This window comes from Bactrocera oleae, chromosome 3, assembly GCF_042242935.1.
Source record: "Bactrocera oleae isolate idBacOlea1 chromosome 3, idBacOlea1, whole genome shotgun sequence".
Classification (NCBI taxonomy): Eukaryota; Metazoa; Arthropoda; class Insecta; order Diptera; family Tephritidae; genus Bactrocera; species Bactrocera oleae.
The window spans coordinates 15,478,816-15,505,029 of NC_091537.1; the positions used below are offsets into that span (position 1 = coordinate 15,478,816).

Here is a 26,214-nt window from a genome sequence, read left to right on the forward strand (position 1 = left end):
CTTCTTTTGAGCCAATACAAGCTAGCAATCGCTTTTTTCAATTTTCCACACAGTTGTGATAAGCCCCGGCTGGGACGACCATCAGGGCAGGGAATATTGTATTTTTCGGTTTTGGCTCATTTTTGGAAAGTCGTTTGGACAATTTCAACGTCATTTTCATAACCCCACGTCTCGTCAGCAGTAATAAGCATTTGATGAATGTAAGGTCCTCAGCTACATTGTCAAGCATGCCTTTTGCGACCTCTTCTCGACGTCGTTTTTGCAAAATAATCAGGCCTTTTGTACGAGTCTAGCATTAACATGGTTCATGCCCACAACACTAACCAAAATTTGTTGAGTCGATCCAGAAGAAACGCTGGGATCATCTACTATATCTCTGATGCTAATACGATGATTATCAAGTACAGTTTCTTTAACCGTTTTTCGATGTTGTGGTCATTAACAGAGATGGATGAACGACTCGCATAAGGCAAAGTATATAACATAGGCTAATCATTGGGCTAACAGTGACAAAACGTTTTGGTCAAGCATTCAAAATGGACGTTTGTTTACAATTTAGTCTCCTCATTTCAGTGAAATATTTGTCCGGCGAGTTATTTTTGAGTCTGGGATTCCCCTGATGGTTTGGGGTGTAGTTTATGGTGTAATTTCTTGAATATGCTATATAAGCTGAAAGACCCGTAGCGTTGTTTTGTCGGAAAAAAAACCAAACTTAGTTTCCTAAGACAAGGATACAGATTTTTTGTAGAGATTTTTTGCTTTTGGATATATCTCGGTCAGCCTGAAGATTGTTAAGAACATATCCTGAAAATATTTCAATCATACATGATATTTTTTTTTTGTAAATACTCAAAGTTTTGCCAGATGTATAGCCAAGCATCGACTCCTATTTGTTGTGATGAAATTGATATTATTCGTAACCTGTATTTATTCCTTAATTCTTTTTAAATTTATAACGAATTTTTCAAATATTATTTTGACGTAGAACTCGCTATCCCTAATTTGAGGTACAAAAGCTTTATAGCTACGAAGAGAGACACACGAGCCTGTACTCTCATATACATACATATATACGAGTTTAACATGTGGTTAACAGCGACTAAGTAAACCTTTGCGTTATTATCGAATTATTATTCAACCAGCTGATAGGCGATAAAAGCGAGGTGTGTTCAAAAAATAGCAGGAATTTTCGTTTTTTGAAAAAAATATTTATTCATTCGTATATTTTATGTTGTCAATTTTTGAGATAGCCTTTAGCTCTTACAGCGATTTTAGTCTATCTTGTAAAACGACGGCCCTCAACGGTTCTCTTTATTTTTGAAAATGGGAAAAAATCACACAAAGCCATGTCTGGTGAATATAGAGGCTGGGGCATCGTTTCAGTATTGTTTTTGTATTCTTTTCACGAATAAATTCCCAAAATTTATCCATTTCTTTTAACAAACTAAACTCGCCAAGCTCATAAAAACACGTCCAATTTAGCGGCTGCTACAGACAAAGGAACATAAAAAAAAATATGTTTGACAACTGCAGTCTTCAAAACCACAAAATTTTAAATTTAAAATGTCCCGTTATTTTCTGACCACATTTAATTACATCTATGACACTTTCGTTTAAAACTGAAACTTTTCAATAATTATAAGGAAAAAAAAATACGAAGAATTCTAAACATACATACATGTAGAACTTAGGAGAATGTTTTATGCCTCTAAAACAACAACAATATATTACGCAAACACTCAGTAAAATTCGTCAATTGACACTGCGCTTGCGTCTTGTATGTGGGTCCATATATCTCGTTGTTGTAACAGCTTAAACATATCTGAAACAATGTTGTGTAACTCTTCTGAATTGAAACTTACCTTTATAAATCAGCACTTCCCGAGCCTCCAATTACATGCCCCAAATTGTTGTACTCCGAACTAATGAATGAAAACACATGTTTGTTTTTTATATTTTCTTTTATTAAAATATTGATTGACAACTTTGTTTTATACGAACACAGGGAGAAACAGAAATTTTGATTGTTGTAAAAAATTTGTATAAATTTATCTTTGCAAATACAAGTCGAAACGCATTTTGCATATTATAAAATTATTGAATGATCATAAAGTCAATTATAATATTTAAATTGAATATAATTAAATTAAATTACATTGATTAATTCTAAAACATAGACGTAATAATGTAAACCGTTATTGTTAAGGAAACAATATATTTTGTTGAAATTTTCGGAATATTCTAAAAGCGCGTAGAACTTTCAAAACGAAAGTGCAAACCGCTTTTAACTTTTTTGACGATAGTTATCTTTTTTTTCTTTCCTTTTAATGTGGTAAAATGGTTGACCGTTTGAGCGTGAAGAAACACAAATTAAATAATCTTTACTGATTTTAAACGTAAAATATGGAAATGCAACGCATGAAAGATTTGAGTACAATACACATAGTTATGAAAAAATATTTATGTACCATATTTACCTACTGATAATGCTGCTTTAATTTCGAAAATCTAAAAAATTTAATTAGCTGCGCCAGGAAAGCAAGCGTAGACGCTTGGAGCCGCTAGTATAATGTGAGAAATTAAATAAATATTTTTTCCGTTTTTTTTTTCTAAAAATAGTTATGTTTTCTTCTAAGTCAATGTTGACTAATATGCATAGCAACAAAGTCCGGAAAAGTAGCTTAAGCGCTATAAATTTCACAAATGCTACACATATAAGACGCCATTAAAATATTTCTTTTAGCTTCCGCCTTATTGTATTTTTTTTTACCATTTCAACCTACAAATATATCTTTCAAAATTTTCTTCTAAATTTTTATAATAATATGCACTTATTTTTTTGTCTCTTTCATCAAAAAAAAAAAAAATGTGTATTACACTGTTAGTTGTGAAATTTTCGAGTCTTTTTTTGTTTTGTGTGTCTATTTTTATTTGTACCTCAAAGTTCCAAATTACCAGAAACTATAACCATAAATTTGTACATTTTTAAAGCAAGAAAAAACCTAAATTTATACTGTTAGTAATTATGGCAGAAAAGCATGTGCGCTTTCCTTGTACTCTTTGATTGATGTTATGATTCAGTTCGAATTATTGTGAACGCTAATACACACACACACACATAACAGATATGGAAAATATAAAAATGTTTTTGCTTTCTCTTAAAACGTAGTGCATGTTGTTGTTGTTGTTGTCTTTTTCAAGCCTTTAATTGTTTAGAATTAGTGCCACAATACTTAACTGTCATTCAGATATATGTATGTATGTATATATAAAAAAAAAAAATGTATTATAATTAGCGCAATTAAACTAAGACCTAGATGCTGGCGACACTATAGCATAATGTAAAAAACAAATAGTAATATATGTATGTAGTTATGAGAGAAATTAAGAAACGTCAGCTACATTTGAAAATTCCAAACATAAGAATGATGGCAAGCAGTGAAAAGTTTATAGCGTCAGCGCAAATGACACGCGTGACTGCATGTATGGAAGTGTGTGTGTGCGAATTTAATTGTATATGTATGTACTTGTGTACCCTGCTGCAGGAGTTTTTGGGTTATACATTGCTGTGGTTGTTATTATTGTTGTTTTGTGAAATTCTTTGTCTGCGCTCGCTTCAAGCTTTTACTTTTGAAATGTTTTTCAACCAGTTAAAGAACATTAAAAATATATATATATATAGTAATCTTTTGTAGTAATTTTATATATTAGGAGTTAATTTGTTCTGCACACCTACATGTTTACATTAAACGACACTTTTCATCTCCCTGCTGCGGATCACCTTGCTGATGATATAGTTCTTCATTGCCGACACCATCTACTGTTGATACGCCCAAACGGCTGCCATAGGAGCGATGACGCGATGCGTGCTTCACAATTGTGCGTTTTACACGTTCTGAGCCGGCCACTTCCTCACCCTCACCATTGAAGAGTGATGTCTTCATATTGTCGCCCACGAACCATTTTTGTGTTTTCATCACAATATTTGCTGGTGGTTCGTGCGACGCGCCAGCATCGGAAGACCATACAGTTATCACGGCACCGGCTTCCACTTTGACGGTACGATGAAACTTGAAAGCGGTTTCATTGCTGCCGGCGGTACGTATCAGTTGCCAACCGCCGATTTGTATCTCCTTATTACCTTTATTGTGCAATTTCACGTATTTACCCTCCGCATCGACTTCGGAAATTTCAATTTCGCCTTTGGCGCTACCAGTCACAAAATATTCAGATTGACTCAGATCCTCGGACTCATCGACGATGGTGCGTTTTCTTTTCAGCGGCACCGTTGAAGCGCCACGTGATGGTGTCTTGCGTATGGGAGTGGCACGTGTGCCACGTAAACTTTGACTAAACGAACCGGATGCAGTGGACGAATGTGGTGTGATGTTGAGACGTGACTCTTCGCCACACAGCAATTTGTCGTAAGCGGCAATTTCCAAATCTAGCGAAACCTGTTAGGGATTAAAAGTTAACATTTAACTTCAAATATTGCATACTACTGCAGTTATTTACCTTAATGTCCATTAAATCTTGGTACTCCTGCAATTGTTGTGCCATTTCATCGCGCAAGCGTTGTAATTCCGCCTCCAAGTTCGATATATCCGCATTGTGACGTGCACGTTCGCGATCCAGCAATTGCTCTAGCTCGCGTATGCGTGCCGTTAGCGCAGCATTGGTCGACTCTAATTCGCCGATGCGTGAGTTGAGCGCATCGATGCGTGTACGTATTGTGCGCAATTCTTCGATAGCGTTTGCAGCAGCATTCGAATTGCGATTGGCTGCCGATTGTAGATTCTTCATTTTTTGTTCGTACAAGAGCTCGATCTCTTCACGATTAGCGCGCATTTGACCTTCATATTGTTCACGCAATTCTTGTAGCGATTGTTGCAATTTGGCTTCGTATTGTTCGACCAAACGTCCGTCAATTTCGCTTATTTCCACCTGGCGGCGACTGCGTGTTTCATTAATTTCCTGTATGTGTATCTGATCTTTGAATGTCAACTCTTCACGTAGACTTTGTACATTATTCTCGAGATCGACGCGCGCCAATGTCTCTTCTTCCAAGAGTTTACGGGCTTCCTCTAATTGTTTGCGCAAACGTTCCAGCTCTTTGTTAGCCTCATTCAATTCATCGACAGCCTTTTTGCGATCTGCATTAGCGGCACTATACTTATTGCTCAAATCAGCAGCGCGTGACTCATACATGCGGGCATTTCCTAAAATTTATTAAAATATCGACATTCCATTAGTGGTTAAAACATCATAAATAAATTTGTAGAATATTTATGCAAATATATAGTAGTAAAATTTAAACACACAATCTCACACTACTGATAAGCACAAATGAGTTGCTACAGCTACTATATATACTATATACATAAATGCATGACTTGCACATACCTTCAGCGAAAGTACAATCTTTTGTTTTCTTATCTAATTTAGCCTTAAGCTCCTCATTCTCATCCCACAAACGCTTAGTATCGATTTCCAATTTAGCCTTTTCGCGTGCAGTTTCATCCAGTAATCGTCTCGCATCACTCAATTCGTTTTCATACATCGATTTAATATTGGTAGCCTCACGGGTGACAGTATCACGCGTCGTTTGCACCTCAATCGAGAGGCGTGCATTTTCATTTTCCAAATTACGTACACGATCAATGTAGCAGGCCAAACGATCATTAAGATTCTGCAACTCAGCCTTTTCTTGTAGACGCGAATGTCGCGTAGGACTTAAAGGGCTGGCAGACCGATTACCACCAGGAATTATTGGTGTTGATGTTCCACCTGGCTGCGGTTGGGGCGTGGCTGTTCCGGCGCGTTTTGATTTAGTAGCCATCGTTTACAATTTTCGATCTGCAATCTAAAATTTGATAATCAATACAAGCACGCACAGATGTATTGTATATATGTTTGGTAATATTCAAGTTTAAGCATTGGTCTATTTGTACACAAATTATTTTGCCGGTGCTATGGGGATATGTAATAGTCATATATCTAGACAGTTTGTAATTAGAGTTGCCAATTAAACGAATTCAGCGATCCGTGGTATGTAGAAATGTGCTTAGCTCGTGATACACAGATATACATATATATAAATTCATATATATTTTAAAACGCGCGGAGATTTTCTACTGACAATTATAAACTTACAAAATCTTTTTATTGTTGTTAATATTACTTTAAGTAAAAAATTACTAATGTAATATTTGGACGCGCCGAACTACATAGCTCTTACATAAATCTCAATATACAAAATTTCTATTTTTAGTATTCTTGTATGTAAACAAATACGCTAACGCTATTTTATTTTAACGAAAACACCAAAAAATTTCACAATATTGCGTTAAGTCTGGCATCGCCCATAGAACGTGACCCTTTATAAACCTAAAAAACTTACGCGCCGATTTTCTATTCTCGTCACGGCGACTGTACTAAATCCCCCCGGCCTATGTTATGCGGACGCCTATCACAATAATCTCAGTGACCTTTCTTTTAGTCTAAATTCGGATATCAGGGCCCAACACTTAAACATTATAATGCTTTTGGATTTATTTCTATTTATACTGTCCAAGCAATTCTTTCCATTTTCAGGCATGCGAACCGCCATTGCTACACTTTCTCCACGCCACCATATTCTTCGGCAAATGGTTATATTCAATTAGCTGAATATATTTACATGATAATTAACCGCACACCCCTTAAATTAGAAGCACTAGGACTACTCAATACATTTCCAATACGCACCAAATATTTAATATAAATTAATTTATTGTTTTATTAAAAATTAAGAACGTTCACTAGCAAACGCACTTTAATCGTCACAAAATTACACTTCGTTGTTGGAGGTTATACAGAATTATACTGAACTGTCAGTTACGACAAAAGTGGCGTTTCGTTAAGTCAGTGATGCCAAGTTCGCACAAAGTTCGTTTCGTTTATTCGGTTTTCCACGCCCTCTTTCTATTTTCATTTTATTTATCTTATAACACCTTTCGTAAATATTATTTTTTTGTTCCCCTTTTGACATTTTTTTTCGTTAATTTTCATCAACAATGCACTTGTGTCTTTTACATAGCATATTTTAAATGCTTATAAAAAGTGCAAGTAAACAATATACCAAAAATGTATATTTTGACAACAATTTCTTGCATCACTTTTTTGACTTTCTTGTATTGTGAATTTTTGGCGGACTTTTTACAACTCTCACTGTGTCAATGGCCAACTCTAGGAACAAAAAGTTTAAAAAAGGAAATTGAATTAAGAGCCATGATAATTGCAGACACCCATCTAATTGGCCCCATACATGGCCACTGGCTAGACAGAATATATAGGGAATGGCATATGCATCGGAGTTTTCAGGTAAATTGCATAACTAAATGAAACCAATAACTTACTATATCGAGTTACGAAAATTAAGGCCTCTATGCGTCTCTTCGAACCAGAGGTGGTTTTTGTGTTGGGTGATCTCTTCGATGAAGGAGATATTGTTACAAGTCGTGATTTCGAACAATATGTTGAACGCTTCCATCGGATTTTTAAGACACCAAGTAATGTGCCCATTATAAGTGCTGTCGGCAATCATGACATTGGTTTCCACTATAAGTAAGTGTTAAAACTTGTATTCTTAATACCCATTCTCACATACAAATTTAACTTTCAGAATGGATAGAAGTTTCATTAAACGCTTTTCGAAACATTTTAACAACACGGGTGTAGAAATTTATACAATCAAAGGGAATCATTTTATTATGATTAATTCTATGGCAATGCAAAATGATGGCTGTGGTTTTTGTAATGCGGCACTGCATGATTTAAATAGTATATCTGGTAAATTTGTGTATATTTCACGTAATTATACATAAGTCAAAAACCCTATTTTTTTATACTGCAGAAAAACTAAAATGCCTCAAAAATAAAGATAGTTGCGAAGATAATGAGGTTCTACAAAAACACAAAACCTATAATCGTCCGATTTTGATGCAACATTTTCCAACCTATCGAAAATCGGATGCCGTTTGTAGAGAACATGATGCACCAAGCATTGAGTTCTTCCGCGAAAATTGGGAGGTGCTCTCAAAAAAATCAACAGATTTAATAGGTGAGAGCCAATTTTTACAATTTGTATATAGTTACGCAACTATAAACATTTCTACTGCACAACTTAACATATGTATATTTCAGGCAAACTCCTAACACCACGAGTTGCTTTCGCTGGCCACAGCCATCATTATTGCTTGAATATAAATCGTTTTGGTGTAGAAGAGTATACAGTAGCCTCTTTCAGTTGGCGCAATAAAGTAGAACCGAGCTTCTTGCTGGTATGAAAAGTTGAAATATGTGACATAAAATTGTTTTAAAATTTATTATTTTTTTCTTTCATACCAAAGACTTCTTTTAGCGGCCCGTCCTACGCTGTCTCAAAATGCAAAATGTTAGCACAAATGCATGTCTATAATACATACATAGCGGCAACGACAATATTAATAGCAACAATTATTTTTCAAATCTCAAGAAAATTCATGAGTATAAGCAAAAAAGCCTGAGACCCTACTTTATCATTAATGTATTATGAATGAAAATGTTAGTAGGAAATGCTTAGAATAATAGCGAAATCGGTGTTGGGTTGGTGCGGTTACCTTACAAGGTCATTATTTTAAATTATTATTTTAATTAAAATTTAGTATTTAAATTTGAATTATTTTATGAATAATTTTAAGGTTTCGGCTACTCCTTACCCTGCAGGCTATCTTTGCGAAAATCTTTACTATAGACAAAGTATTATTGGAGTTATTTTAGTAATCGTAAAATGGTATATTTTATGCTGTCGTGCAATAATTCAGAATTTAAAAAATTATATTCTATACTTTCAAAATACGATAAATATTATCTTACCATTTTCCACTTCAAATTTAAATCAAAAAAATAATTTTTGTTAAAATATTTATATATTGTTTTTGTTTTTTTTTTTGACATTTTATTTATTAAGTTGTAAAGCAGATACCAAGCGTTATCACAGACGTTCATAATTGGCCCGCAATAGCATATATGCATAAATATCTTGTTACTGATTATGATAATTTTTCATTTGAGACTATAATATATAGACAAACATAAGTATTAAATGATCTATAATCCGACTCAAACTAATTACGAACATTGAGGGTTAAATAGGATTACGAAAAGGCTACTAACTTTACAAGACATTTCTTTTTTTTTGTTGATGTTTTTTCTATACATTTATGTATTAATGTACATACATCTGTATTTTTATGTTAATTTATTGTCCAATTACTGCATATTTTGCTGTTATTTTATTTGTAAGTCTATTAAATGCATTCTAAATTATATTATTGGGGATACACCTAGTAGCACAAATTATGGAAAAAAAAATTAATATCCCAGCAAACATTAAAGTCCAAAAACCGATTATACAACTAGATTTTTGTATATAATAACAACATTTATAAAATTATGAAGTTGATGTAATTTATTTATTACTATGATTTTCAAATAAATTTGGCTTTAATATGTATATGTATGTATTGTATATTTTCCAGTGTAAATATACCTTTATAAATAAACTATATGCATTTCTTTAACTAATTGATTTTTAAGTATTTTGTGCTCAAATTTAAGAAATAGTGTATATGTATGTAAAAAATATAAAAAATTATTGTGACCTTATCATTCGTGAATAACTTATCGTTCTTAAATATTTACATTTACGTATATAACTCTTGCCTTATGTTGCTATTATATAGACTTTATAAGACTTGCAGCAAAAACGACCAATTTCGTACTTGGAAATGTTCTTACTTGTCTTTTGTTTACCTTTCAATTTTTTTGCTTGTTTGCCTAAAAATTTAACAAATTACACCTGTAAATGTGGACTTAAACACATATGCATAATGAAATTCATGATTGGAATTTTTGCTACACATTTAATTTCTAATTATAAACTGTTTACCTAAGCTACACATTTACATATATATACACATTATCGGCTAAAAAAATACAAGAACCACAAAATGCAACAATTATTAACTTTACAGCACACACGGATTATGAAATGAAATTAGTTTTTGTTTTCTCTTTTTTTTATCCTCAATCAAGCTGCTTGTTTTCTGCCTCCCTTGTCTTAAAATAAACTAATACAGCTTTTATTATTAGTAATTTGCTCTATACAAAAATATTCCAAATATCTTAATTTATATTGCTGTAACTTAATATCTGCCTAGATCACTTGCACTCTCACCACCGTTAGCCAAGAGGTGGGTGAAAGTTTGCGGGGTATTATCCCGCATGAAATCCGGACTTGCATTGCGTGGTAGGAAGCATTCCTTGGGTAGAAATCTGCAATGAGAGAGATTACAGAAATTAAATATGAAAATATACAATGTAAAAATAATTTATACATGTGTTTTTATACCCTGAATTTAATATTTCCTAGTTTGCCACGAGGTTGCTAACACTCAGAAGTGAACTTTGGAGACCCTATAAAGTATATGCATATATAATTGACTAGTTCTTCCGTTTCTTAGATACAGATCTGAACTTTTGCACACGTCGTTTTCTCACCAAGAAGCTGCTTATTTGTGGGAACCGACGACATCAGATCTTTAGAGAATATAGCTGCCATACAAACTGATTGATCAAATTCAAGTTGTTGTATGAACAACTTTTTAATTTGACAAGATATCTTCACGACATTCGGCATAGAAGGAAACAAATTCTTCAGATCGGACCAATATAGCATATAACTGTCATACAAAGTGATCAATCAAAATCAATTTCTTGTGTGGAAAACTTTTTTCTTTTTTATCTTCACGACATTTGGCACGGATTATTGTCTCAGACAATGCTACATTCGCCGAACATATTATTCAGATCGGACCACTATAGCATATTGCTGCCATACATATTGACCGATCAGAACCAAGTCGTTGTATGAAATAATTTTTTACTTGACAAGAAATCTTCATGAAATCAGACATGCAAATGTATATTTGATATCCTGAAATATATTACCTGTGAATTACGGGTGATATTAACTCTGCATCCAGTTTCTTCAACACTGTTGGTCCGGTAAGGAAGGACACCACAGTACCAACTAGTAACGTTGACACAACACCAATCACAGTTATCCAATGGAAAGATAAACGATATAAAGGAAATACGTCCGCTTCATCGCCATAATCCGGTTCTGGTATTGTGTAATTTGCCAAACAATCCATTACGGAAACATTCAATTTATGTGGACCAATACGACCAGCACCTATGGCGGCCTGTGATCCGAATGACACCCAACCAGACATAAGCGCACCCGCTGCAGCACCAGCCAAAGCACCCTTCGTATTACTCCATGGCACTAACATGCCGAGCGTGAACATACCAAAAGTTGTGCCACCCGCAATGGCGGTGACTGAAGTGGCAACGCTCAAAATACCACTTAGCTTCTCCAGCACGAATATCAATGCCATAGCTACCGTGCCCAGCAAAACGATAACGCTTTTCACCAAAATATTTGTTGCACGTTCGCCAAGTTTCACCTTAAAACTGCCACGCACAATATCCTGTAGGAATACCAAAGCCGTTGCGTTGAGCACGACTGAGAGTGAGCTTAGCGCTGCGCCAAAGACGCCAGCGATAAAGAGACCCGGTACGCCTTGTAGATGACCAACAGTTTGCATAACATAGATGGGTAGTAACTGATCGTCGTTCTGTAAGGAAAAACAAATTCAACTACTGATTTGTTAGTATGTATACATACTCCGTGTGTACTGTGCTTGTAATTTACCGATATGAGTCCAGCATTTAGCGGATCACAATTTCTATAGAAATCGAAAACCAACAAACCGGCAAAGCAGCAAACTGATAAGAAGAGCACAACGCCCAGTGTAAAGATTACAATCGAGTGTTGACCTCTCTTCAATGTCGGCAAAGACATGTAACGCTGAACCATGGTCTGATTGACGCTATTAAAGGCAGTCCAGTAGGTGAAACCGCCAATCAATACGGCCCAAAATGATTGCCGCTCATATAATGAAGGGTTAATACTGTGAAAGAGAAAAAGAAAAAAGTAAACATTTAAATAAATTTATGTCAAAAAAATCTTTTTAAAAAATCCAACAAAGGGGATGATTTAAAACTTCACATTCTTCGTGCGTTTATATAGAACACACTAAATTACAAAATTAATTAAACTTACTTAAAAAAAACTAGGCGCCCACCTTCGGAGGCATGCTTAAATACTGGTCCAGGTCCTCCTGCAGCTATCGTGCCCAGTATAACTACAACCACCAAAGCAATAAACATTACCAACGTTTGCCAGGCATCTGTATGGACTACAGCTTTTATGCCGCCCTAAAAAAAGCAAAATAAAATATTTTGAAATACCATAAAGCAATAAGAACATTGAGTCCATAAGCAATAATTTTCAAGCATTAATTAAAAAAACTGGACTAGTGAACTACAAAAAAAAAAAAAGAAAAAACGTTAACTTCGGTTGCATCGAAGGTATAATTTCCTTTACAAATACCAAAAATTCCTTGCAAGAACTTTGATCGGTCAGTTTGTATGGTAGATATAGGCTATAGTGACTCGATCTGAGCAGATCAGATTGCACTGTACAAGTACTTTATTCCGATCGTTCAGTTTGTATGGCAGCGGTTCCGAAAAATGAGCAATTTCTTGGGAAAAAAAGAAAATGTGTAAAATTTCAGATCGATATTCCAAAAACTGAGGAATTAGTTCACGTATATGCAGACAGACGAACGGACGGGCAGACTGACGGGAAGGATTAAATCTACTAAGTAACATATATACTTTATAGTGTCTCCGACGTTTCCCTCTGGGTGCTGCAAACTTCGTGGCAAACTTAGTATAACCGGCTCAGGGTATACAAATAATAAATATTCTTTCTAACTTATTCTCTTTCCTGCTTGAAGCTGATAAAACCTAACAATTTTATATAAAAAATATATAATTATTTTTTTTCAAAAAAAAAAAATTTAATAACATATTTCGTTTTCAATTTTGCTAAAATAATCAAATATTATTTGTTTTCAGATATGACTTAAGTGAATAAAATCAAAAGCTGTCATAAAAGTCAAAATTTGTAAACCGTTAGTGTTTAAAAAGCAGCTAAATTATTAAAGATGTTTGAACAAACCGTTACCGGTAAGTAAATAATAATTTTATAAATTTACTACTATTTTCACAACAGTCTCCAAAAATATAAACCCTTAATTGTAATTTAGAAAAATGGTTAACCCCAATTAAAATGTGACAACTGTCAAGCTATTCAGCTTTCAACTTAATTGAAAAATGACAACATTAACTGCTTGACATAAATTATTTTAAAAAAATCCTCATTTTACAATTGCTGAGTTTATAACTTATACTACTGTCAGTAAACCAATTAAAAGTTTATTATAAAATAGTAGTACTCACAATCAATGTGTAGATCACGCAAACTACACAAATGACCCCACTTATGACGTATATATTGACGCCAGTAACTGTAAAAATAAAATTAGAAAGAAAAACTATAATTCGCGCACTGTATTTGTAGATGCTATAAAAGTGTTGAGGGAAAATTATATAAAAACAAAAATTAACAAAAAATAAGTATTCAACGTTTAAAAACACTAGTTCGCAATTTTTATTTACCTTGATTAAACGCTATTGCTGGCACATACAAAATTATTGGCAAGAAAAAGATCTGTAAAGAAAATAATAACTATTAGCTACATTTTTTTATCAAGTAAAATTATTTACTGCCTTAATTACTCAAAAATGCTACAACTAACACTTACAAGCATAACTGTCTTCATTACAAATGACATTTACATAAATAATATGTAACTGTTTTGATGCCTACACTTTGTAAGTGTCGTATCTACTTACCTCATCCATCACAAACATAAATGATGCAATACTCCGCACACTGGAACTGAAACGCATTTCCAAATACTGTAACAAAACAAATTGTTTTTTTTAAGAAGTAAAAAATGGTAATATAATTTTTTATGTAAATTTACAGGCCTATAGTCGTCTTTTTTCAATTCTATGTATAATTCATTTATATGGTTCGATAAGAGTTTTGCTTAATTCGTTCAGCGAATTTATTTGATATATTCCTTATTGACTCAAACCGAATTCTCCACAGCGGATACTTGAGCTTTGAAAACAGAAAAGCAAAATAGAAGAAATCTAGTGAAGAAGCGAGACTTTCTTTTAGGAAAAATCTGACTTGACTTGAGTTTTGGGGCGAACTGTCACTATCGCCAATATATCAATCATCGATCAAAATGTACAATATGAAGGCGATCCAATGAGATAATTGAAACATCTATTAGTTACCAAAAATTTTTCTTAATTGATTCAAGTATGTTTTGCATCTCTAATTTTTTTATTTATATTGTTAAATACTTGAGTTTTCAATAAAGTAGACTCTTTTATAATACTTCCAAACCTTGAACAAAAAGCTGCTAAATACAGACTAATTGTCATAGTTAACTCAATTTTCAAAAGCATATAATAGGATACAAGAAGCACAATCTAATTGTAAATAATAGTGATGCACTTTATTTAGTTAGACATTATTTTTATAAACTGAACAGGGTTTTTAAGTTTGCCACGATGTTTGTAATACCCAAAGGAATTGTCAGAGACCCCTATAAGGTATATACCTATATATCCATATGTATAAATGGTCAGTATGACGAGCTGAGTCGATTTAGCCATATCCGCCTGTCTGTAAATATGCGCACTAGTCTCCCAGTTTTCGAGATATCGATTAGAAACTTTGCATCCTTTCTCACCAAGAAGCTGCTCATTTGTCGAAACAGCCGATATCGGTCCGCTATAACATAAAGCTGCCATACAAACTAAACGTTCGGAATCAAGTCCTTTTATGGAACACTTTTTCATTTAATTAGAGATAACTTCAGGAGATTTGGCAGGGGTTATTACCTAAAACAGTGGTGCAATATCCAAAGAAATTGTTCAGATCGGATCACTATAGCATATACATATATGCTGACCGATCAGAATCAAGTTCTTGTAAGAAATCATTAGTATTTGTAAAGGGTATTATAGTTTAACGATTTTTCTTGTTTTACGTTAAAATGGTTAAACAATTTTTCTATCATTAAAAAAATTAATAAATAACCAATAAAGTCATTGGATGTTAAGGTTCACTGACGTTAAAATCGGACGGAAGTGAGTTCGTGATCAGCCAACTAACTAGACTGCTCTATCGTGAACCAAGCATTGGATCTTATAGGTAACATACAGGCTACCCTTAATTATAAAATAGTAGTATTCACAATAGAGATTTATGTAGAGGTGTCTAAGAATCTTTTCTTCAGAGTACCAAGCGAAAAAATAATATTAGTTTTTTAGACCCACCTAGTGTACATATGTGTTATCTAAAACATTTTAAAGAATTGAAAAGAGATTAAGTCAAAATGACATTTTCAAATGGCAGTGCCAAAGTCCAGAGCACACGCTATGAAGAAAATTACTTGTTATGAACAAACAATAACAATAACACTTCATCTAATAGATAAATTAGTGATATAAAAAAAACAGTTATTGTGTGCTGTTGCTGCGAACGTTTTTTATATTATATATACGATTTTAATTTAATTTGCAATAACAAACAATCAAACCAAGGTTGTTTATGAGCCTAAAATTAAAAATACTATCAAAGAAGTTCATTCACTTATTAACACGTATCTGTACTAACGTTAGAAGTTGCCTATTTCATTGGCCCTCACCCCCTTGTGTTATCTTGCCATTTATTCAAAATCTACAGTTTCTTCGGGGTATTAAGCGAAATTTGCTTAACCACTAAATATTTTTCTATGAAGATAGGAAACACAGGTCATCTTAAATATTATTAACGCTTTTCTGTTTCCTAATATCGCTGACAATTATCACTATAAGAACTTACGGGCGATTTTGTTACATTTTACACTACACTAGGATATTAGATATGCGATAGCTACCCAGGACAGTTAAGTAAAAAACAAAAAATTTCGAAATATACATTCGATTTCTCAGTACTATCTTATATGATATTTAATATAATATTGAGTGATTGCTAAATATATGTATATGCTCAAACGTAGTCTTTAACTTTACATTAGTCTAAAAAAAGGGGAAGAATATAACTAAAAACGAATTCTCAAGTTTATCAGCAATCACCAACACATTTGCTGATTTTGTTATTAAAAGTATATGTATATAGCATAACTATACTCCCTTCCTCTCTTTACCACCTTGCTATTATTTATTGTTGTCTGTTTCAAAAACTATGCAATTACGCTAGAAAGGCTTATAAGTATAATTTTTTTTTGCGACACATTTCTTTTATATCCGTAATTATGATATGCTGATTATAAAACTGTTAACAGGCATTAAGAATCAGCCCTCATCATCATAACAAATTCTGCATTACAGTTATTGAAAAAAAAAACGAAACAATAATCTAAACTTCCTTTTGATTAGTTTATGTTACTTTATTAAATACTTGTAGATAGATATAGAAGTAGTCTCTATCCCTCTAATGTGGCTGAAAACGTGCTTGACCAAAAAGGCCTCGTTTAGTTATTCCTGAGGCTGTCCATGAGTTTTAGATTTTTTTAGACTCAAACCTTCCGAGTACGACTCTCAAATTCGACTACGACCACACTTAAAATTATAAAATAATCATACATACCTCATAGGAAGATCCAACATTTAAAGCCGTAAACACAGGCAAATAAACTCTTGATACAACGAATGCCATCAAAATAACCGGTACAATAATTAACCAATATTGAGTACCGTAGCTATAGATTTCCGACGGTACGCCAAGCATAGTTACTCCTGAAATATAGCTGGGAATTCGCGTGGAAGAGAGGGAGATAGGGACGAAGAAAGAAAAGGAAAATTTCATATATAATGTTAATATAGCTTAAATTTAATTCTTTTTTACTTAAATACGAAGTTATTGAAATCACAATCACTTTCCAAAAACAATACTAACCTGGCAACTAGGCTCATTGCTACTGGAAATACTTTCAGCCGCCTAGAGCCCAACAAGTATTCACTCATTGCTTTGGAACCAAAATCCGGTTCTTTGTGTTTGTTCATCTCTAAATTAATAATTGGTTTAACTGGTTTTATATTCTTTCTAAAATAGACAATTTTTTTTTATAAATTTGTATTTTACAATAGGCGTTGTATCTTCTGTACCTTATATAACCGAAATAGATACCCGTTCCTGTGGATAGCAACAACATCCCCACAAAAACACAGTAATCGGCAATTGAAAAATGAAATTGCGAATATTCCGCATATTTGAGTGTCTGTAAATGAACAAATACAAAAATGCTAATATATTTTCATAAAATTTTATGACTTTGAAAAGCTTTTCATCTCTTTTCGTGCTCAGTCAATACATTTAAGTGGTTAAAAATTTATTTTCATTGTTTAATGGTTTAATCAGATTGGTCGTACTATATTTCGTAAAAGTGAGGGGAAGATGCCTATTTCAGTATATCTAAATAAAGCTGGTAGAGTATCGTACGAGTATATTCGTTGTAGCGAAACATGGTAATTGTTTTCAAGGCACTAGGTCTATTGACTGAGATGCAATATAGGTATGTTGGTATTGAATGCTATGTCCCTCCCACTGGAAAAATCATTATTATTGGCCAGAACAACTACGGCGTTAGTTCGCATTCTGCAGTTTTGACAATTAGTAGAGGTGGGGCATTGGTTGTTTTGTCTTTTGTCGTCAAATAAGCATGCAATTTAGAAGAAAACTCTATAATGATTTCATCTTATCTTCTCAAAATCTAATATGAATGACAAGATGTACGATCGTTCTAACGACAGTGATACGATACTAACTTTGCAGTTCTAATTCAATGCCATATGAGTTGATGAAAGCCGAGAAAGAGGAAGGCTTTCTCTCAAAATGTTATAATTATGAATATAAATATGCCGCTACGAAAAAGTATTGTTGCCAATGTGCTGTCAATGGAGCCAGAAGATGTGGAAACCAGAGCTTCAGCTTATCTCTTTCAAATCAACAGCAAAATCTATTCAGAAGCATTATCCAAAATATATATTATGTATGGTAAGGTCTAACAAAAGAAATGCAAACCGTTTCCGACCGTTATTAAGCACTGATTCGATTGCGCAGCAGCTAAAAATTGCACAATAAAACGGAACCATTTAAATAAGGCTGGACAAAAAGAAGCTCGATGAGTAGGTACCGCACGAGTTAATGAAAAAAAAACACTTTAACCGAATTTCTATCTGCGGATAGCTGCTGAATCGCAATAAAATCAATGCGATTCTGAAGCGAATGATAAAAAGTGAAGCACTTGCGACAACGTCAAGCGAAAACGGTGGTAGTCGAATCGCGGTGAGCCGGCGCAAGCGGTGGTAAGAAAGTTTCTGCTCCGCGTTGGTATTACTAGGGAATTATCTACTATGATAATTGGGATATTGTCTCCTACGATCAAACTTTTAATTTGGACCTGTGCTGTCAATGATTGGACCGTCTGAAGGAAGCGGATATAAGTGAGCAGCTCTGGCCAATAATAGAGGAATTGTGTTCCATCAGGATAGATTAGATTAATTTTGAGGTATGCACCGCGACCTACGGTCTATTGTGCCCTTCCATCAGGATAACGCCAAGTCACACATTCGTTCCCACGACAATCGGGTATACGTAACCGGAAGGGATCTGGACTTTTATCCAGCCAAGGACTGTCAACTGGGAAGAGTTCTTCAAAATTATTTCAGGAATGTTTTCTGCCGCTACAACAACACCTTGGTGATCAGTTGATCAGTCGGGAACTTGGTAAGGAGTTTCTAATAACCTGACACCCAGTGTTTACTACCTGTTCCTATCTGTTGCGAATGTTTTCCTGTCTCAATTCGTCTCAAGAGAAAATTGTGGAAATCGGATGTCTCTGTTTTTTTGCCAAAAATTACAAAGGTTTTTATAATAATGGCATTATGAATTTACCTTCAAAATGGTAACACGATATTGAACAAAACGGTGCGTAGTTAACCCATCCTAGATAGATAGATAATAAATGAGGTTTACATCGCGACCTAAGGTCTACTGTGCCCTCCTTGTTACCAATGCCTTCGAGTTGTTATCAATACTTCTCCCTGGCATATATAAGCCTCGTAAGCAGTAAACGATTTAAGTGCCGCTGGCTATCGCTGAGTATGGTAGTATCTCTACACACCGACTTATAGCAAAGACTTCTGCTTGAATGCTTCTTGGCTTCTGCATGGGGAGTTTGGTACGCGGTTCTTCACTAATTGCATTCGACATTTTCGAGCCATCGGTGTACCACTTGATTGTGCTATCCCTTAGCAGTAAGTCGAGCGTGGAATCATATCACTTAGCCTTGCTGCCAAGCGTAACTTTAAACTTCCTTGTGAAGTATACCATTTTGGTAATGCTGTCCAGTGGGAGAAGACCCAGCGGTATACCATCCTAACTATGTCAATTTAATGCAAAAATAAGAATTTTCACTTTGCTAGACTATTGCTATTATGAATTTTTTTTAATCAAGTAACAAACCAACGCCTAGCACATATGATCTTTCTTGAGCTTTTTACTAGAAATATTAAAAAGGAATTTTATAATAGTATATTTCCACTTAGTTCTCTGCTTAGTTATTATCACAAAATTGCTCAGTACTCCTTTAAAATTAAATAACTCACATTGCATCTTGTTATACTTTTTTATATACGCACGTGTGCACGCCCAGTCGTCTCGCATAGCAGTTAAATAATAGTAATGAACTTTAAAATGCCTGTTCTAGGCCTTATTATAATTAGCATAAACAGCTGTTTTACGCTCCGCTTAGAATAACACATTGAGGTACATATATCAACACATTAGTACTTATCGCGAGGTGTGATGAGTTGCGCCAGGTACCCGTTATTTATTCTCGACTTGTTCATTATAATCTGAACCGTTAAACTAGTCATAAATCTTATCGAGGTTTGGAAACCAACCGTGAAGTTAATTGAAATATATAATTACATATATGGAACTGTACACTTGTACTTTTAAATATTAACTTGTAAAGGCTAAAGTGCTACATATGTGACGATTCTTCTCTAATAAAGCCTACAATACGATACCAACTACATACGTATAATGTTTCAATTGGCATCGCGTGCTGTCTAATGGACTTTGAGCTGTCTGTTGAGAAGCATTCCATGCATTAGTAATTTATTTTTTATTAAACATTAATTGTTTGCAACTCAGATAATTTTGTTTTAGTTTCAAATATATATGTACACAGTTTGATAGGTATTTCAATAACCTAAGGTAACCTCACCTAACTTATATTGGTCGTTCACTAAGTAATTTCGTTTTTTCTTTTAGTGCAATTTAAACAAGATTTTTTTATTGTGTAAAAAATTTTATGAAATTATATATTCTCCATTTAAATTCAATATCGTTGGCCAACTTTCGGGCAAAATATTGATTCCACGCTTATAAAATTTTTGATCCTTGCAGGCAAAAAACTGGTGCAGGTGGTTTTTAACGTTCTGATTTGAGGTGAAGGTTTTCTCATCCTAAAAATTTTGCAGAGACCGGAACAAGTAAATAGTCCAAAGATGCCAATGACTTCCAGGCGCATCCTTAATTCGAAATTGCCGGAACGAAATTTTGCAAATCAATTTTGGCATTAGCTTTCGGTCAACATATCTTCTCTGCACACATCATCATAATTTTTGCCTTTCTTGAACTGCATTTTTACCCTTTGGTAATAAAACAGTAAAATATACCGAAAATGCTGTTTTAGATCTTCCATCTCCGGTAAAGCTTGAAGTTGGTTGCGAAAAAATTCAATATGATCAGCCGTTGTCATCAAACGAAATTACTTAGTGAACGACCCAAAATATATTTTGTTTTATAGGCCCTTATTTGGTATTATAAGAATTCATTATCTTGTTATAAAATATTTACAAAACTAGCTGACTCCCGCTCTATCAATCTTATTTCCATTAATTTACAACGACAATGATACATAAGGACCACTTAGTACTTCTTGGAAAATACTTTTCATTTAATGAGCCACCTATATAAGCAATAAGATGTCTCCAAGCAAAATTTAGACATTAGAAAAGGTTAAGAAGGTTGTAACTGAACATCACATACTTTCATATGTATACTTGATAGTGCAACATTAAACGAGGAACGTTATTACAACCTATTGTTCAGGTTCGCCACTAATGCTTAATTAGCTTAGACTTTCAGTTGTTTTTAGATAAACATAATTGTTATCAGTTCTGATACTACTTTAATTTTACCGACCAAATAAACATTAGCTTCCTAATTCGACACGATCCTCAAATCTGCTGTCTTTTGATGATTTTATGTTTCCAAACTTTACTTATGAGTTAGTTACTTAAGCTCTTTTTTTATTTGAGAGAGAAATTTAAGTTACTGAACCAGGGTAACAAAGATATAATGCCCACATCAAACGGCATGTGTATGTTTGTATAATATAAATATGTATGTACAAGTACGTACTTTTATTGTAGGTTACAGTTTTTTCTTTGATAAAATTTATGGAGTTGAAAAATCTGAAACCACCGGCTAGGAATGTGGGGGTAATAATGTGATAAGGAGAGCGTAAAACTGTGATGTCTATCCGATATAAAAGTAATTCGGTTTTGGATTTGTGTTATTCAAACAAATTTGCGTTCGTCTGGCAGAGCTAAGAATCAGTTGGTGTAATAAATTTATGTCTAACACGAAAAAACAAGTTTCAAATATTTGATTTTATGAAACATTTTTAGGTATCAATATCAAAAGTGCTTTGCTTTTTTTAATTTCTTTTAAAAATAGAGTTCCGCTCATTATTGAATTTAATGGGGTGTTAATAGTTTTTAAAAAGTAAAATATATAAAAAGGTTTTCTACATTTATCACAAAAAACCAAAACTATCAAATATTTTTAGGGTACACTTTCCTTGTTTTTTTATTACTTATTGCCTCTTTGTGAAGCATAAAGTAGATGAACATCTCATACTTTCTTAATAAAGAGAAGTTATTATTTTCTAAACTGTTGTTTCCAACGCTCGTTACTTTGTGCTGTTTGAAAAAAAATTGGATCAAATCATATGCATCATATCTTCAAAGAAATCGGTTAATCATTCAATGTTTTATGCCATTATATAGCATAGAAATTGATTCAAAGAAACGTTACCCATCTAATTGTGATGATGTTTTCTGCTATTTCCTGTGTAATATATTTCGAAGACTGATATGATCTTTGAAAACCGGCTCTACCATAAATGATAGACTTCTTTCACTAGTTAGGTCGGATCTTTGCCTATTGCAAGATATTTAGTTACTTGTGTAGACTATGAGCTTGGCATTCCCTACTTTCAGGTAAAATTTCATAAATCACAACTTATTCGACAGATATAAAGCTACAAGTATATAATTCAAGCTATCATAAAGAACTCATCAATCAAAATATTAAAGTAACTTTATATATATTTTTTGTTTACTAAGCAAGATGGCCAGGTTAACGGGTTACATGGGTTTCACGGCTTCAAAAAAAAAAAATATTTATAGAGGTATTTTATTCTATAACATCATCTAGATATTGAGCTAAATTCTCAAGATGATCCGAGTAAAAAGGTAAAAAAAAGTACAGAGAATAGGCCGGTTTTTGTTCGAGGAAACCCATGTAATCCCTTATCCCATCCATGGAATCCCTTAAGCCAGACTAGGAATTTCAAAAAATCGATTTTACACTTGAGGATTCCGAAAACATTCAATTTGCAACATAGTGCAAAAAACGTATGTTCCCAGTCCACTTTGCTGTAGCGTTGTAGCGTTCGAGTCAATCAGTTCACTACATAAAACTTCAAATCAGTTTTCCTAAACTGCAGTTTTCAAAGGTAATACTCGGAGATTATTGCACGTACCTATTTAAAATTTGAACTATAACTTCACAGTAAAATTAACAAATAGACTTGGTTTACTGTTACTTTTTTGAAATCTAAAATATAACCAAAATAAATTGTCAAAGTTTGGCGTTTTTGAGGAAGCTAGACTGACCTAATCCATTTATAAAACTAACTAGCCACGATTCACAACTTTGCCAATAGTGAATATTGAATTTTTACGCAATATTTGTATAATTAAATTTTGCGGCTTCTATTTTTAAAACATATAAATTGCTAGTGTAATGCGCCTGCACTTAGCCCCTCATTACATATTTGATTTTTATTATACACCGAACAGGGTATATTAAGTTTACCACAAAGTTTGTAACACCCAAAAAGGAGCGTCGGAGACTATAAAATATATATGTACATATATAAATGATCAGCGTGACGTGCTGAGTTGATTTAGCCATATCCGTCTGTCTGTCTGTACTTGCATAAACGCGGACTAGTCTCTCAGTTTTTGAGACATCGCTCTGAAATTTTGCATACATCTTTTTCTCGGCAAGAAGCTGCTAATTTATAGGAACCGCCGATATCGGCATATAGTGGTGCCATACAAACTGAAGGATCGTAATCAAGTTCTTGTAGGAAAAACTTTTTTATTTGACAAGATATCTTCACGAAATTCGGCACGTGTTATTATCTAAAGCATTACTACAGTTAAGTTTACTTACAATTACAGATCAGACCACTATAACATATAACTGCCATACAAATCGACCGCTCAAAATCAAGTGCTTGTATGGAAACTTTTTTTATACGTGAAGAGTATTCTAGCTTCGGTGCCAGCGAAGTTAAAATTTTTCCTTTTTTTTATTTTCCAAATACTCGCATACTTTGGAACTTGTATTGGTTTTATTACTTTTATTTTATTTATTAATTTATTTTATATTTTTTTAAGCAAATAAATATATATATATTTTTTTTAACATTAAAATTAATTAACAATTGACGCCAATATTAAGAATATAATAAACATTAATTTTATCAAGAACCTGAGTCCAAAAAATAAGTAAATACAAAATATTTTCTTGCTTTTTGCACACTTATTTTAACCCTTCGTTTTTATTTTGAAACTTTTGCTTTCTTTTTGCTTTTTTTTACCTTGTCTGGCATTTTGTTGTGATAACGTTGAACCACGCAACTTTGTTTTGTTTATTTACAAAGTTGAGGGAGGTATTAAATCGGAAGCACCGTGGATTTGTGATCACTTAGTTGCACTAAAACGCTAGCCAAAAGCGATTAAACTCATACAAATGTACATATGTATGTATATATGTACAGAAATTATTCAACGTGTTACGTTGGTGTCAGCACAAGTTTATAAATAATTCTCAATCAAACCAGTTTTATATAATCACTTCAAAACTTTCTTCTGCTGCTGTTTCAATATTCATCGAGTTTTTCGAAAGCTATTAATTGCAGCAATATAAATATGCCGACAGTGACGTTGCACACACGTAATCACATATAAACATATGTTGTTTTGAGTGAATTAGCTAATAATCGCTCTTCGCCGACAACACACTACGAAAATTTGTTCAAACGTCATGCGCATATAGATTTGGTTATGATTATTATTTTTGTATTGTTTTTTTTTTTTGTTTGTTGCAATCTTTAGCACTTTGTTTGAAAAATTTTCCAATAATTCGAATGCCACGAAGAAACAGCGCAATTAAGTAGATACAAAATATGTATGTAAGTCAAAAGTCAAAATGACTGCCGATGGCGGAACTGTATGTGGTGTCGTTGGATAGAGCAGCACGTGTTTACTGAAGGTTGGAAGCACACTGCAGCTACGACGTGGATGGCTAAACTGACTGAGACGATTTTTATATCTCACGTAGGGTAATAATAGCGAAAATCAATCATTACGTCGCTTGCAAAGGCAGCGGTGGGTGCTCACTTGAGTCATTCAAAGAACCACGCACATCAACAAATTAAAACGTACTAAGCACATTGTGGGCCGAAGCCGGGCAAAAAGCCACAGAGAAACACAGAGAGAGTGTGAGCACTAATTTGGACAAAGGGAAATGTAGCGTTTTTTAGGTAGCCGATTTTCAACTTTGGACCGTGTACCAAGTATTGAGCGCGATATGCATATCATAACCATAAATCTACAATTACATACATATGCATGTACGAATATATAGAAAAACTTCTCAATGCATAGAAATGTGTAATTTTTGTGTAGTGCTCGCTGAGTGTCGTATTAATTTGAGAGCATTTATTTCGTTTAGAAAAGTTTTCTTTACAATGGTTATTTAAATTATTAGCCACCACTGTACCATCTGCGTTTGTTGCACTTTACAAAATGTTACATATTAATTTAAAAAACTATAAATAAGACACTTTTTAAAAATAGAATATTCAATTAAATAATTAACAATTTTTTTTTTTAATTTTTATCTAATGTACATATACTCTCTGTAAAATTAGTGAAAAAGGTGTTTGAGGGCGAGGAAGATATTTTTGCTTAAAATTATCTGAAATCCAAAAACAAAATCAAAAAAAAAAAGCATTATTATATGTTTGTTCGATTTTAGCAACATGTACATGCGATATATGCAAAACCGATTTATTTAAAATTCACAAGTGAATATAATCCCTTATCCTGTTCCAATTAATATATGTAGTACTCGTATAAAGTCACTTCCTCCACATCTTTTAAATAATAATAAAAATAAAATGCTTGCGATTTGAATTAGTTTCAAAGGATTAGAATAGTTTTTCAATGGATATATATAATATATTGTATATATATATTTTTTTTTTATTTGAAGTTAATGAGAATTATATTAGCTGAAAAAGGAGCTGCTGAAATATCAAAACTAATTTGAATCAATTCACTTCGAGAACTAATCAACTTTTTGGACTTCATCTTATTCTTCTATATTCCTATACCACTAAAAAATTACATCAAATTATCAAGTACACTATATTAGGTGAAAATTCAATTTAAATGAAGCCTTTAAGTAAGAAAGAAGTGTTCAAATTTGTCTTTTTTCGAATCTAACATTCACAAAAAGTGGCTGTTTTTCAAAATCATTACAATCGTTAAAAAAAATGTATTTAAATTTTCATTAATTTAAGAACCAAAAATTGTCTTCCATAGTTTCTCAGATATATTCTTCGACACATCTTTTTGAGAAGCTATACTTTTTTAAACGAAATATTTCTGAGCGGAGATGGAAAGGGATCA

At 33.3% G+C, this 26,214-nt stretch overlaps 3 protein-coding genes and 1 long non-coding RNA gene across 7 annotated transcripts in view; 2 read left to right on the top strand and 2 right to left on the bottom strand.

Annotated features, from left to right (window-relative positions):
• Positions 1–2,873: 2,873 nt before the first annotated feature.
• Positions 2,874–5,839, bottom strand: Lam (Lamin). Its single transcript, XM_036366941.2, has 3 exons — positions 5,404–5,839; positions 4,516–5,219; positions 2,874–4,454 (listed from the first exon to the last, which is right to left on the bottom strand). The coding sequence occupies exons 1-3, from the start codon at positions 5,837–5,839 to the stop codon at positions 3,741–3,743; spliced, it is 1,854 nt and encodes a 617-aa protein (XP_036222834.1). The 3' UTR covers positions 2,874–3,740.
• Positions 5,778–10,118, top strand: PGAP5 (Per1-like protein PGAP5). Of its 3 annotated transcripts, none has more exons than XM_070107566.1 (7): positions 5,778–5,916; positions 7,232–7,362; positions 7,421–7,605; positions 7,664–7,830; positions 7,895–8,101; positions 8,185–8,321; positions 8,391–10,118. In XM_070107566.1, the coding sequence occupies exons 1-7, from the start codon at positions 5,910–5,912 to the stop codon at positions 8,544–8,546; spliced, it is 990 nt and encodes a 329-aa protein (XP_069963667.1). In that variant the 5' UTR covers positions 5,778–5,909; the 3' UTR covers positions 8,547–10,118. The 3 variants fall into 3 exon arrangements, with proteins under 3 accessions (XP_069963667.1, XP_069963668.1, XP_014095378.3); XM_070107567.1 differs by having other exon boundaries at positions 5,863–6,048; XM_014239903.3 differs by lacking the exon at positions 5,778–5,916 and having other exon boundaries at positions 6,978–7,362.
• Positions 10,119–10,132: 14 nt separating this feature from the next.
• Positions 10,133–24,963, bottom strand: LOC106621162 (sodium-coupled monocarboxylate transporter 2-like). Its single transcript, XM_070107560.1, has 11 exons — positions 24,117–24,963; positions 17,251–17,363; positions 17,042–17,188; positions 16,733–16,892; positions 13,912–13,977; positions 13,675–13,726; positions 13,456–13,523; positions 12,212–12,366; positions 11,801–12,059; positions 11,032–11,723; positions 10,133–10,356 (listed from the first exon to the last, which is right to left on the bottom strand). Exons 1-11 carry the CDS (start codon positions 24,126–24,128, stop codon positions 10,227–10,229), a joined length of 1,854 nt encoding a protein of 617 aa, XP_069963661.1. The 5' UTR covers positions 24,129–24,963; the 3' UTR covers positions 10,133–10,226.
• Positions 12,360–26,214, top strand: part of LOC138856452 (uncharacterized) — a 44,294-nt gene continuing 30,439 nt past the window's right edge. The window contains exons 1-3 of one of the 2 annotated variants that reach the window (XR_011395678.1): positions 12,360–12,519; positions 13,072–13,182; positions 14,048–14,362. This is a non-coding gene — a long non-coding RNA (uncharacterized lncRNA). Of the gene's footprint in view, positions 12,520–13,071; positions 13,183–14,047; positions 14,363–26,214 lie in introns of those variants that run through there. The other variant, XR_011395677.1, reaches the window with a different exon arrangement.

Coding starts and splice junctions, on each gene's coding strand:
- Lam (XM_036366941.2), bottom strand. CDS start 5,839: ATGGCTACTAAATCAAAACGCGCCGGAACAGCCACGCCCCAACCGCAG. Junction 5,220..5,403: donor AGATTGTACTTTCGCTGAAG/GTATGTGCAAGT, acceptor AATAAATTTTAG/GAAATGCCCGCATGTATGAG. Junction 4,455..4,515: donor AAGATTTAATGGACATTAAG/GTAAATAACTGC, acceptor AATCCCTAACAG/GTTTCGCTAGATTTGGAAAT.
- PGAP5 (XM_014239903.3), top strand. CDS start 7,126: ATGTATATTTTGACAACAATTTCTTGCATCACTTTTTTGACTTTCTTG. Junction 7,606..7,663: donor GACATTGGTTTCCACTATAA/GTAAGTGTTAAA, acceptor TTTAACTTTCAG/AATGGATAGAAGTTTCATTA. Junction 7,831..7,894: donor TGATTTAAATAGTATATCTG/GTAAATTTGTGT, acceptor TTTATACTGCAG/AAAAACTAAAATGCCTCAAA.
- LOC106621162 (XM_070107560.1), bottom strand. Junction 11,724..11,800: donor TAAATGCTGGACTCATATCG/GTAAATTACAAG, acceptor TTTTCCTTACAG/AACGACGATCAGTTACTACC. Junction 10,357..11,031: donor ATATCACCCGTAATTCACAG/GTAATATATTTC, acceptor CTCTCATTGCAG/ATTTCTACCCAAGGAATGCT.